We start from the raw sequence: 13,954 nt of genomic DNA, 5'->3' as shown, positions 1-13,954 counted from the left end.
AAGTTAAAATGCTTTCTGCCTCTGTTTCATTGCAGCTCTACGCTCAGTTGAAAAATTACCCGATGACAACAGTTGCTATCATGTCAAGTATGAACAACAGTTTTTTGGATAATGAAGAGCACACCAATTCTTAGCCGTCTTTCTTAGCCTTCATCATAAGAGTTCACGCTGCTTTTTATATCAGGTTTTATAGTATGCACTCATACAGCACTTGATCAGAAAGTCTTTCTGTTGCTACTATTAACATCCCCGATGAGATGTGTACCCAGGGTGTGACAAAACACTACGCTATCAAAACTTTGAGAATGTTTGCTGCAATTATGGGACTGCCTACAATGGAGAACCACAGCAAAAGCATTAAGCTCATCAGCAAGTTCCTCTCATCTGCTCAGGTGGTTTCCTTGTCTTCCTTCCACCCCCCAATTCTTCCATGACATCAGGTTTCTCACTGGCTCTCTCACTAGTTAAGGACAGTGCAGAAAGCTAAGCTGTTTAAAGTGTTGAGGCATGGAAAGCTGTCAGAAAGAGCTTTTTTTGAAAGAGAGGACTACGGTCAGGATTTCTTTCATCTTTCTGGTGGAACTCCATCCTTCAGCTGAGTGTGTGACTCCCAAAGGACTTTCGCTCCTTTCTTGCCAGAAAAGGGAATACATGAACTTGGGATAGCACTGCAAGGAAAGATCTGGGCAGAAAGATCGCTTTTGCTTTAGTTTGACAAACTACAAAGCTTATGACTGTTATGCTATCATCCTTACTATCTCTTCTTCCACATACCTAGGAAGATAATTTCATATCTCCAAAAGCAAACTGCTTTGTGTTCTAAGCATTACAGCAAATCTACACTAAAGCTCATTTTGAAAAGCACACAGTGTTTTCAATACACAAAGGAAGTTTTTCTAAATCATTTATTGTATCTTAACAAACGCATTTTGATTGCATGAAGAAGCTCCAAACATCAGACTAACTTCTAACTCTATGTTAGAAGAGTTACGCTGTGCACCAATAAACTTGAAATATCTTCAGGTAACTTTACATAAGACTGCTGTGTTAATACAGAACAAAGATGAATTTAAATGCTAACATAGGCACAACACTGGATTGCAGAATACAGAGGCAGCTGATCAACCGCCGATAGTACTTTGTATTTTTGGTTGTAAGAGACAGAAATTTAAGTTCTGATAGAAAATGAAGCAAAGTGTATTTGGCCAGGACTTTTTCTAATAAAACAAAAAAGGTAGATTAAGGAACAAATAAGTTTATTTGCAAGAAGAAATATAAAAATGTAACAATGAAACTTTACATTACAAAGAGAAATACAAACCTCGAACACATTCTTGGTGATTCCGAGGAGGCCAAAATACGCCATCCCAGTTGCACCTGAATTCACACATATTTCTCCAACCTCATCAGCTTTACACAGATAAGGAGTCCCGTCCACTTTCACAACACACACATTTGCTAAAGGGAGAGGAAGGACACAGAATCACAGCATTGGTATGCTTCAGCAGCTGACACAGAAGTTGCTTTGCCACTGACAGGCAGATAAAGATTTTAATATCAATTATCTATCAGCTACAGCAAAAACACAGCATGCAAGAGAGCTCTGTCTATCTTTTTGACAGCCTGTGTCATGTGTTCTCCGTGATTAAAGATGCAAGTTCGCACATGCAAATTCTTTTTCTTACAGTGCTTCACAGCCTGCACATCAGCTGCAACTGAATCCAAAACTGTAGCAATTGCTTTTCCATGTGAAGGCAGATCATTTGATCAAGTACAAGCAAATATGAGAATAAAGATGACAAATAAGATAACAAATTACAGACATCCCATTCCTTTTATTTATCGCACACCTTGGTATTCATTGTATCATCCCTTAAGTTATGTGAGAAACACAGTAGAAATGGAGAGAAAACTAGGCTAGTTTATTCTCTGTCAGGTCAATGACTTTTCTGCATTATCATAGAATCACAGAATTGTTTTGGTCGGAAAGGACCTTTAAGGTCATCGAGTCCAACCATTAACCTAACACTACCAAGCCCACCACTAAACCATGTCCCTAAGCACCACACCTACACGTCTTTTAAATCCCTCCAGGGATGGTGACTCCACCACTTCCCTGGGCAGACTGTGCCAATGCTTGACAACCCTTTCGGCAAAGTTTTTCCTGATATCCAATCTAAACCTCCCCTGGCACAACTCCAGGCCGTTTCCTCTCGTCCTGTCACTTGTTACTTGGGAGAAGAGGCCGACTACCACCTCACTACAACCTCTTTTCAGGTAGTTGTAGACAGCGATAAGGTCTCCCCTCAGCCTCCTTTTCTCCAGACTAAACACTCCCAATTCCCTCAGCCGCTCCTCATCACACTTGTGCTCCAGACCCTTCACCAGCTTCGTTGCCCTTCTCTGGACTCTCTCCAGCACCTCGATGTCTTTCTTGTAGTGAGGGGCCCAAAACTGAACACAGGATTCCAGGTGCAGCCTCACCAGTGCCAAGTACAGGGTGACAATCCTGCCCTAGTCCTGCTGGCCACACTATTTCTGATACAAGCCATGAAGCAGGTGGCCTTCTTGGCCAACTGGGCACACTGCTGGCTCATATTCAGCCGGCCATCGATCAACACCTCCAGGGCCTTTTCCACCAGGCAGCTTTCCAGTCACTCTTGCCCAAGCCTGTAGCGGTGCATGGGGTTGTTGTGCCCCAAGTGCAGGACCTGACATTTGGCCTTGTTGAACCTCATACAGTTGGCCTCAGCCCATCGATCCAGCCTGTCCAGATCCCTCTGCAGAGCCTTCCTACCCTCCAGCAGATCAACACTCCCGCCCAACTTGGTGTCATCTGCGACCTTACTGAGGGTGCACTTGATCCCCTCTTCCAGATCATTGATAAAAATATTCAAGAGAAAGAGGTTATGTCCCATCTTCTTTTAAAGCAGGCCACTCTGCCAGCTATTATTTGGAGACCACAGACAACTCATCTCACAGAGCTGTCCCTTACTGAACTTACTCCTGTGACTACATATTATCTCTTCCTTATCCTTAGTTTGATGACCTTCTTCAACTCATTAAAAGGATTGCATTTCATAAAGGTCCTACTGCTATTATCCTTGCCAATTTTCTTCTGAAATCTCAGAGTTCTTCCTACACTGAAATGTTCTTATTTTTAATCAAGGATATACACTCTTGTAAACCAAATATTACACTGAGCTTTGCTCTGGCCACTGGTTACATTTTACTTCTGAAGCCACTGTTTTCTCAGAGGTTTCCCTGGCTAAGTAGAGCCCTTGATTAAGCAGTCTGGATTTGACATTTCCTAGTCCCAAAGGAAAAGGAAAAAGGATATGGAGGGAGAAGGCACGATGGAACAAGGAAGTTTAGCTTAGCACTTAAGATTAACAAAGAAAACAAAATGGCTATCTGGGTCAATACAAAATAAAGAGAGCCTTTGAAAATAACCACATATTCATCTTCTGCCCTTTCCCATTGCGTCTGCTTCCAACTTATCAGACTACTTTGTGGTCATGCACACTATATTAAAGAAAAGAAAACCATGAGAAGCCAGAGGTATCAGAAATGTATTTAGTTGGTTTATTTCTATCAGGATCTTTTGAATGTTTTCGCCATGGAACATATGTCAGATGGCAAGCCCAGATAAGGCTTACAACAACCATTATGAAGGACTGTATTACAGTTTTCTAGTTTAGTCAATCTTAAGTGATATACAGATAGCCCTTACTTTTACCACTGTCCAACTAGCATGAAGAGAAATCATAAACGGAAAGTGGCACATTTCCTTTAATACTAATACATGATAAAGCCAGCTCTGCTGCAAGCCTGGACCAAGAATTCTGCTGGTAGAACAGGTTCATAGGTACATTTTCTAATCTCAGAGAAGTCTTCAGTTCTTAGGTCTGAACAAGAGAAACAGTAATTCACCCTACCAATAGATCAACCTCTAAATTATCTTGGTTTCATAAAAATTATCTATCGGAACAACTGACATTTATTAATGAAGTGTTTGGAACCACACAGTGGTAACATCTGGTGACCGAATAAGGAGATGCAACTCAAATTCTGGTACAGGTCCAAGTCCAAATTAGAACAACAGTTTCAGCTGGTGAAAATTATATGTATGAACTAGAACGTTGGAAATTATACAGTAGGAACTATCAGTTAGTCATGCAAAAAGCGCATTTTGCAATTTAGGAGGGGAAACCGGGAAAAAAAGGCCATTTAAAACTTAATGGCAAATTGAAACAGAATAGTTTATTACCACAGGAAAGAACCTGAGTTAATCTCAGAACTCTGTAGCAATGTTGCAGAGAGAAGTGTTAATAACTGGAGAAAGTGCAACAATTTGTAGGCATACACAAATGCTACAGCCCCCAACTCACTCACAAACATGGAAAAACCAACAGATTAGCCTACAGTCCCCAAATGATGCTCCATCCATGAAGCCCAAGGACAATCCTATCACCCTGATCAAGTAAAAAAAAATACTTACCAGTAACCAATGTATGATACAAGGTAGTCTACACATACATTCTAACAGCAGGCATAGCTCTGCCCTGCCATGTGATACTGCAAGGTTTTCCTTTTGCAGTATCTGTAGAGACTGTACTCTTGCTTCTCCTTCTTTTCCTGCTTCATGTGTGACATATAAGAGAGTGCATCTACCACCATTTCAGTCTCTCTCAACAGCATTGCATCTGAAAAAGAATTAGAAGGGAAAAGCAGATGGGACAGGAATGTACATGTGGACTACACATCACGAAGAACACTGATTACTGGTAAGAAAGCTTTCTTTCTTCAAATGAGTCCACATGTACATTCTTATAGATGGTGACTCTCAGCAGTTAGCCCTGCCATGAGATTTCTGGCAGAGGATGAGAATCCTACTGTGCAAACAAATGACCGCACTGATGCCCTACCAAAGACTGGATTCAGTTTGCATGTTTCAAGACCAGCACAGCATGAATGCAAGAAGAATGTCAGAGGCCTGCAGAGCAGGCTACTACCAAAGGTGCCGGATGAGCGTTAGAAAGTGCTCTCTTCTTCCGCTTTCAAGGTTTTATAGGGATCCGTATGCAATTGATATCCATTTGGATTGTTAGTGTGTGCCAACAGTGGAATTCCAAGATCCTGTAGCAAGCAAGTCTTCCTAAAAGGCCTGGGTCCATGAGAATAAAAACAAGAGGACCCTCCTTGCACTACAGTCTTTACTTGTAACTTCTAGAAGCATAAAGCCTTAGGAAAAATACTAAAAGGCTAGGACAAAATGCCTCTACCACCATTGCGGAAGGCATTTGCAGGGTTTCCAAAGAAACCTAATCTTTGAAGAAAACAGCATACAGGGATGTCCAATGGAATGACTGGAGTCTTTCCCTGCTCTTCTGGGAAGGGCAATAGGCATAAAGCAAGCTAACTTTGCAGATAAGGACGAACAAGAATCTAGACTCTAAAGGTCGTCACACAAGCACCCAGAGCATAGCATTTAAAACGGAAGAAAACGTCTCATCACAAGTGTACACATTGCCACAGGTCTCCAAGAGAAGATTTTCTGCAGTAGCAGGCTGTTGTGCCATCATGTGATAGACTGAAGCCAAGTGGAACACATGGAACTAATTACTATGATAAATTCTAACGGCTGAGTGGGAATCTCACATTCACAATCTAAGGAATAAGAGTGAAAGCTTCACAAAGTTGTTCTGTAACAACTTCTTTCACAAATCAGGCACTGAGACAACGGAACCTGACTCCTCTGCAGTGAAGATACATCATAGTAACTACTAGAACCTGGGCAACTGTTTGCTAAGACATGGACAGAGGAAACAACATCCAAGACATCCACAGACAAAGCAAGCATCCTGCCATTTGAGAAATTTGAACCATTCTCCTTGAAGTTCTGGGAAAGGTACTGAATACAGTCACAATCCAGAACTTGAAACTGTATGCATAAGTTCATCTTGCAGAAGTCTAAGATCTGGCACCAACCCAAAGTTTTCTGCAGCAGCACTCTTTTCTATGAACCAGGGTTTGTATGATTAAGAGCTATAGGGATATAGATTTTCCAGATTATTGAGGGCTACTCTCCTGTCAAAGAAAGAATGTGAGAAGGATCCCTGTAAAAGAATGGAAAAGTTTAGTCAGGAAGTAGCAGGGAGGCAAACTTCACTGAATACCCTGAGCATCTATATCCAGGTGCAAGCATAAGGTATAACAAGTTTCCAAGATGACAGACGGACATGGCAACCGCATCCGAGTTGATGGGAAAGTTGGAGGCACAAACAGGCAGAAGAAGAGAGGTTTGGTACTCTCCCTACCATCTTTACCAGTCCAATTTGAAAAAGTGAGCTAAAGATTGTTATGAGCCAAATATTGCTTCTTAACACCGTCAGTCCCAGACAGAAACCATGCAAAATAGCCCAAGGTGGTCAGCAGGTGAGGCAAAACATCATCCCTCCAGGAGCTGCAGAGAAGATTCCAGGGGAATGCATACTAGGTTCTCTCTTAAGAATTCCCACGCTATCTTTGATGGGGACATTTCTTCGTGGATGCTTGCACTTCCCTGGTAGCTCTTGTGATTGGCATTCACAGGAGATAATGAAAGTGAACAGCTAAGGCAACTGAAAAAAATGTGACATCAAGAGAGGCCTATGGGTTAAACAGCAGTGACATAAGACACGATCCTGGTGCTGAGGGGTCTGTTGAATAAGATTCCCTACGCAGGTGGGCTCATTGTCTCAGAACAAATAGCAAGATCTGAAGAAAAGGAGGGTGAAAGTGGACCATTTATCCATGACCTTTTAAGCAGCTGGTTCCTGAATGAAGTGTGCCAGGGATCTTCAAGGGTAATGAGATCAAAACCATTTGGCTTGACTGCATAAGCCTCAGTATGACTACTAGTTCTTGACTAGGAGACTACTTTCACAGCATGTTTGACCAAATGAAATTCAGGAATGCAAACTCTTATGTCATAAGATGTTCGAAAGACTAGGGCATGTAGTCACTTCCAAGACCTTAAATGTATTCAGTGGGGATCAGAAGATGGAACAAAGCCTTCAGGGATGGCATAGGACTCAAATTAAGCCTCTGGTGAAAGCACAGCAGTCTAAGGAAAGGAAAAAAATACAAAACCAAAACCAGATAAAGAGCAAGGCTCATCAGTCAGCAGAGTAATTCAAGAGGGCAACTAACAGGAAAGGAAATGGTGGTATGTTCTCTCCTGTATGCCAAACACCAAGTGAGAACAGACAGAGCATGTCCTCCATGAATACTACACAGGAAAAAGCATAAATCTTACAAGGTAAGGCACGAGTATATCCACTGTTAGAATGTACATGCAGACTCATTTGGCAATAAGTCATTAATTTCCTTAAATCATTATTTCTTTTTCATGTGGCACACACCTATCAGTAACTGCTAGCCTTTTAACAAATTTTTTTTTAAGAGACAGTCACATGGAAAAAAGTCATTGGATTATCCTCTAGAAAGAACTCTATCACTTCTGTTCTGACTTAAGGAACATACAGAGAAATATCTGCCAAAATATACCTTCAGACCTGGAATGTTTATCATTTGGTCAAATTGAAGATAATCTGCCCCAGATACTGATAGCCCAATGCTGATCAGAGCTTTAAAAGAGTTAATTCATTAAGTTGCCCAACTTCTGCTTAACCTACAAGTAGTTCTGCTACTTACTACTATATTTTAAAATAGCAACAGCCATCAATTACAAGTCATACCACTTCGAGGCACTAAATGGATACACACTGAACTGTTCTCCCCTCACACAATCAGACAAGTCATGTGATGTTTCTTACTAATGTAGAACGTCATGGTAGTGTTGTCAGGTGTCTGCCAATGGCATCCTAAACCAGAAGGGTCCATTAGATTTGCCAGCCAATGCTCCAAGGCATTTGACAATGGAGAAGGAGCATTGTCAAAGATCCCTCTTGCTACCCAATTAAGCATTTCACAAGGACAGGGACGTTTTTCATTAACGACTTACACAGAAGAGGAAGGTGAATTTACTTACCCACAAACATACAGGTAATTCTTCCAAAATCATAAGGCAAACTTGAACCTGCCACTGAGCAAATGCACTACGGAATATTAACCAAGTGGACTTAGAGCCCTAAGGGTTGAATATGAAGAGTAGCTTGAAGTGCAAATGACTGTAGGCTGCTTTGTGTCTTAGTGTAGTCAAGCACATTCTGCCCAGAGAGCAAGCCTACAGCAAGGCCAGGGGGATCTCCATGTGATAAACTGATCCAAAGAAAGATTTTAATTGATCCTTCAAATACCACTTTTTTGAACTCTCAAAAACTGGACCAACATCCAGTTTGACCTCAGTCGGTTCACAAAGGATCCATGATTACCTGAAGGGCATGCAAACTTGTTCCCTCCGTGTTCCTGTGACTAACCCATAATCTAAGTAGAAGACTGGGAGCACAATTACATTTCAGTGTGGTTTCAAGGGGACATCAGTAGTCTTAACAGCCAAACCAGATAGCAGTAGTTGTCCATGCCATCTTTATTCTAGTTGAAGTGGAAAAATAACCATTCTGTTTAGACACAGAAGCTAGTTGCAGCTGACTGACTTCTGGGTCTTTGCAGACAAGTTTAACCACCTGAATTTGAACATACAGATGAAGCAATTCAGAAGCCACCAAGTCAGATTAGGTCACCATACTCTTTTTTTCCCCTGCACTCACGTTTTCACATTGAGGCCATACAACAATGCATGGTCATTATCCTCGATGGCTGCATTCACATTGGCCTGCCTTTACAACCTTACTTCCTACAGTGTTAAGATGAAGCAGAAGTTATTTTGCTGCAAATTACCTGGCCCACCTATCTTGATTCAGATCCTGAATTCTACTGTCTCGTAGTCATTGTAGCCTTCGACCTTCACATCCGCAACGAGTGCCTCGTCATTTGTGAGTATGAGGTCCAGCAAAGACCCTCTCCTCATTGGCTCCTCCATCACTTGGGTCAGGAATTTATCACTGACGCTCTCCACGAACCTGCTGGATTGCTTATGCCCTGTCATGTCGTCCCTCCGGCACACACTGAGGTGACTGAAGTCCCCCATGAGGACCAGGGCCTACAAATGTGAGGCTGCTTCTAGCTGTCAGCAGAAGGCCTCAAGCACTTGTTCTTCCTGGTCAGGCAGGATATAGCAGACATCCACTACAATGTCACCCATACTGGTCTGCTCTTTAATCCTTACCTATAAGCTCTCAGTTGGCTCCTCATCCATCCTTAGGTGAGCTCCATGAATTCCAACAGTTCCCTCACATAAAGGGCAGCTCACTCTCCTGTCCTTCCTAAAGAGACTGTATCCCACCATGTCTCTGTGATCTCAGGTACGTGAATTCATCCAGAGGAGGGCAACAAAGCTAGTGACAGGGCTGGAAGGCATGTTCTATGAGGAATGGCTGAGGAGTCTGGGTTTGGCTAGTTCAGAGAAAAGAAGGCTGAGGGGCAACCTCATTGCTGTCTGCAGCTTCCTGAGGAGGGGACGTGGAGAGGGAGGTGCTGATCTCTTCTCCCTGGGATCCAGGGACAGGATGGCGTTTCTTTACCGAGAGGGTGGTCAAACACTGGAAGAGGCTTCCTAGAGAGGTGGTTGATGCCCCAAACCTGTCAGTGTTTAACAGGCATTTCAACAATGCCCTTAACAACATGCTTGAACTTGGTCAGCCCTGAACTGGTCAGGCAGTTGGACTAGATGATTGTTGTAGGCCCCTTCCAACTGAGATATTCTATTTTATTCTAACATGTGGACTATTACTCCTGGATGAAAGATGGTATTTCTTATTACGCTTTACGTCTTGTTTTGTTCTGCTGTATTTGTTATGACATAGCTGTATGTCAGTCAGTACTAATGCTAACAAGTGAACAATAACACAACTCTGCAGACCAGCCAAAAGCATCTGCCCATACCAAAACCTATGCTCATTCAAATCTATTGTTGATTAATCTCTACTGAAAACATTAAATAAACTAGTTGAGACAGTACTTAATTGTCATGTGTTCAGGTAATGTGTCAAAACGTAAGTCATACTACCTTGAAAGTATTTATCATTTGACATTTTTATTTATTTCATAAGCACAATACTAAAGGTAACTTATGTGGAGTATGCTTAAACCTACATGAAATGCTTTCCTACCTCCAGGCATAATCTGACCAACATCCTGTACAGTTAACACTGACAACTTCTCTTCTGTATCCACTCTTATCACGCCGAAACTCAGACAATTCATAGATAACACTGCTTTTCCTGGAGGAGGCCCACCCAATTCTGGAGGTCTGAAACACAGAAAGTCAAATCATATATGAATCAACAGACCAATAGCACTATGGTCATCAAAAGCATTGTGCAAACCTCTCAGGGTTGTTAAGGTTAAGAGAAATAATGTTTCTCATTTTAAACAAACAAGAGTTTAAGACTGGTAATATATTTTAACTAGATGAAAAAAGAGCTAGAACAAAACATCACATAGCTTCCTCCCACTCTAAAAGGTTACAGAGAGGATTTCATTCTATTATGGGCAAAGAAGTGTCAAGAATCGGCATTCAGAGGCTAGATTTTCTGAACACCAGGAAAAATTAGCAAGTGTTTGGAGGGCTTGACACTTCTTACTCTGACCAGAATTGATTGAGGACCAACAACTCCATTTTGTGTAACTGTTCAACTTTCAGGATGGAACAGAACAAAACATTCCAGGTGCTGTTGTAAAAAAACAGTTAAGTATTTTTTTTTTTAAGTTGGGAAATGTCAGTTCTCCCACCAGAGAAAGTACTCTCCAAAATCTCAAACTTTCTTGTTTCAAGGTTTCTTAAAATTGATTTTCCAAAAGAGCACATTCTGATCAAAACCGCTGTCAAAAAATTCCAGCATATTCCATCCATACGTCTATTCATAATCAAAGTATTTCCTTTTTTCAGAGCATCCCTTGCTATCTCCAGAAATTCAACGGTATTTTTCAGGCCAGTTACGAATATTTTTTTCTTTCTTTAGCCCCCTGTTTACAAGACATTGTATATAAGCAATTACTTGAATATTCCTTCTTCCTCCCAAATAAGTAACAGTTTTGATTTTTGGGGCATTTTATAAAGGTCCTCCAGCAACATCAGTGAGGATGAGACCTCGCTTTCCCAAGTGGTAAAAAAAAAAAAAACCAAACCGAAAACCTTATGGCTGACTACAAGAAAATATTAAAATTTTTAAAGATAACAAACAAAAATCACCCATCCTTCAGTGAAGGAGATAACTGCGAGTCTCAGACTTCCTCTGTCTAGGTCTTTGGGCATCTTTATGTGGGTAATCATATTTTCTGACTACCATTTTAACACCAGATACATTTCAATAGTCAAGAAATGCTTCAGTTCACTTCTCGGAAAAGAGAATTACCTGCGAATAGCAACAGTTAGTGCCTCTGAAGAACTAGCACAGGGACAGATTACTTCTGGTCTCAAACCTCTGGATTGAAATACATTCAGGAATGCATCACAGGAAGATATTGACCCTAAAAAGAACAATCACACAATTGGAAACATTTTGCCAAGGGCAGGAAAGCTTGAGCTGCAGGATTTCAAAGCCTATGCTTACTCTCAGCTGTACAAATACAGTTGCATCTGTGCACAAAACCAATATACTTTCAAACTGCCTAAAAGACATTCCAGCCTATTGTTAGATGTTAGATTTGGAGAAAAAACTCCCAGTGGTTAACAACTAATTCACTGACTGAAATTCACAACTGCATACTCTCTTTCTCTGGGAGCACTCTGTAACACTTAACATCATGGGAAGTCCTTCAACGATCAGAATATTTTGCCACTAAGGGTAACTGTATCTGTTGGCTTCCTATATAGCTCCTATATGAGTGTTTCTTATAGAGGTCACAGAACCAAAGCATTTAGAAATTAACATCAAATGCTTCTGACTTACCTTCAGTTCAGTTCAGAACTCTTACCTGGACTTCGGCACTCAGCCCAAAATGCAAGAGGATACCTCATCACCTACAGCTTTGTATTTTACAGTTGTGGAATTGCAGCACATAGAATCGTTTTGGTTGGAAAGGACCTTTAAGATCATCAAGCCCAACCATTAACCCAGCTCTGCTAAGTCCACCACTAAACCATGTCCCTAACTCATCTTTTAAATCTCTCCAGGGATGGTGACCCCAACACTTCCCTGGGCAGCCTGTTCCAATGTTTGATAAGAATGCAAACCAGCAAACTTCACTAATTATACTACATCCAAGGTATAATTTCATGTTAATTCATGTAAGAGTACAGCACTGATGAAAAGATGAAGTTAAAAAAAGCTATATTTAGCTGTGTAAATTCATAAGAAGTGCAAACAGTAATGAAAAAGCAGTGGCATCACTAGCATAAAAGTAGTATTTTACTATAGAACGAACTGCCTGGCTTTCTAAGAATCAGCTCTGAAGCAGTGCTTACAGCAAGTATAATCTTAGCAAGGCCATTTCAAGCTTTCATCTTCCACCATCACGACTTGCTGACCTCTCATCATGTAACTCCAAGGAATGTGAAATACTATCGATTTTCTGGTATACGAGAACAGCAAAATTAAGCAACTGAGGTATATTCTTGCCTGTTGCAAAAAAAAAAAATTCCTCCCAGCTGCTTTCGCAGATTACTGTAAACCACCACATGACTGGCAGAAAAAGGCAAGAACCTACTGCATGCTCTAGTTAACAGTTGTCATGGTTTTGAGTTAAGACTGTGACTGCTCCCATTTTTATGTCCTTGAAGATGATTGAGACAAGTCTTAGGGGCACGTACAGAATCAGACACACTGCAACTCAAAGATTTTACATCTACATGCAAACACATGAGCAACTACTTTGAAACTGGCATTATAATTTACTTGAAATGTTAAAAGCCTCTTTCAGATTACACTGCCAATATATAGAAAATAAATCCTTCAGAACATTTTCTATTAAACTTTTGCTGCAGTGTCCTTGGCAAAGAAATACTGCTGTTGTCTCGCTGCCTCTGTTTTGCTGAAGATGAACTATAGCCAGTGCTGCTGACCTCCTACAGTGCAGACCCAGAGTTCTGTGATTTACAGCGTGCTGTAGTTCACCTTGGGCTGACACTCAGAAAACGCATCCATACTCACATGGATTAGCTCCATCTGCCACGATTAACATTCGTAACGAGCTCAGACTGACATCTCGCTGATCCCTCTGAGCTAAAAGTGACCAGTGCATATCACGTGATTTTACTACTGCTACACGGGCTGAAAATAAAAAAAAAACTATTACGGTGCGTGTGCAGAACAAAATGAAGACTAATTATAAAATTATATAAATACTGTTGTGTATTTACATAAATTTATGAAACAAATTACATAGAAAACAAATAAAAATGCCATATATTTAACTACTTCGACATGTGTATACTCAATGTCTCCAGATGGACTTGATTATAGAATTTAAATATTTATGATAAATTCAAATACTGAGATGAGAAACACAGTTTCTTTAAAGGTCTATCAGATGAGGCCATCAATGTCACTCATCAGTGAATCTCTCAGTACATATAACACTGAAATGGAGTACCCAATTGCTAAAGCTGTGGCAAAGAAAGGCAGCTGGATAAAACGGCAGTGGCCTCAGAGCAGACATTTTATAGAAACAGATTTATTTAATTTTTTTGTTTTAAATCATCCAAAAAGAGATGAGTTAAGTAAAAATACTTTAAGGTTACCTTTGTATGAGCAGACTTTCTGTATCCAGGAAAGTGGATTAACCTTCATTAACGCATAGGGAATACTGATGACATGCATCCTGTTCATAACACTCTGAGAAAAATATTCAAAAATAAACTTTCAAGTGGCTCAAAGAATACACAGCATGTACCAATACTCAAAAAAACCACATCACAGCTATAGTGTAACTTACATTTAACTATTAG

The 13,954-nt window shown here is 40.8% G+C and overlaps 1 protein-coding gene across 7 annotated transcripts in view; it reads right to left on the bottom strand.

The window, feature by feature from the left end:
* Positions 1–13,954, bottom strand: part of DIP2A (disco interacting protein 2 homolog A) — a 130,987-nt gene that overhangs the window by 25,580 nt on the left and 91,453 nt on the right. For all 7 annotated transcript variants that reach the window (XR_011048730.1, XM_068407220.1, XM_068407223.1 and 4 more), the window contains 5 exons: positions 13,748–13,841; positions 13,158–13,277; positions 11,421–11,535; positions 10,176–10,315; positions 1,322–1,458 (listed from right to left, as the gene is read on the bottom strand). Coding sequence is in view for 6 of the 7 variants with exons in the window: in XM_068407220.1 (XP_068263321.1) it covers positions 1,322–1,458; positions 10,176–10,315; positions 11,421–11,535; positions 13,158–13,277; positions 13,748–13,841 (606 nt within the window). In the remaining variant the exon portion in view is untranslated. The remainder of the gene's footprint in view (positions 1–1,321; positions 1,459–10,175; positions 10,316–11,420; positions 11,536–13,157; positions 13,278–13,747; positions 13,842–13,954) is intronic.

The sequence above is a fragment of the Nyctibius grandis genome, chromosome 9 (assembly GCF_013368605.1).
Source record: "Nyctibius grandis isolate bNycGra1 chromosome 9, bNycGra1.pri, whole genome shotgun sequence".
Classification (NCBI taxonomy): Eukaryota; Metazoa; Chordata; class Aves; order Nyctibiiformes; family Nyctibiidae; genus Nyctibius; species Nyctibius grandis.
The sequence above is the reverse complement of the archived record's forward strand: the minus strand, read 5'-3'. Positions and strand labels throughout refer to the sequence as shown.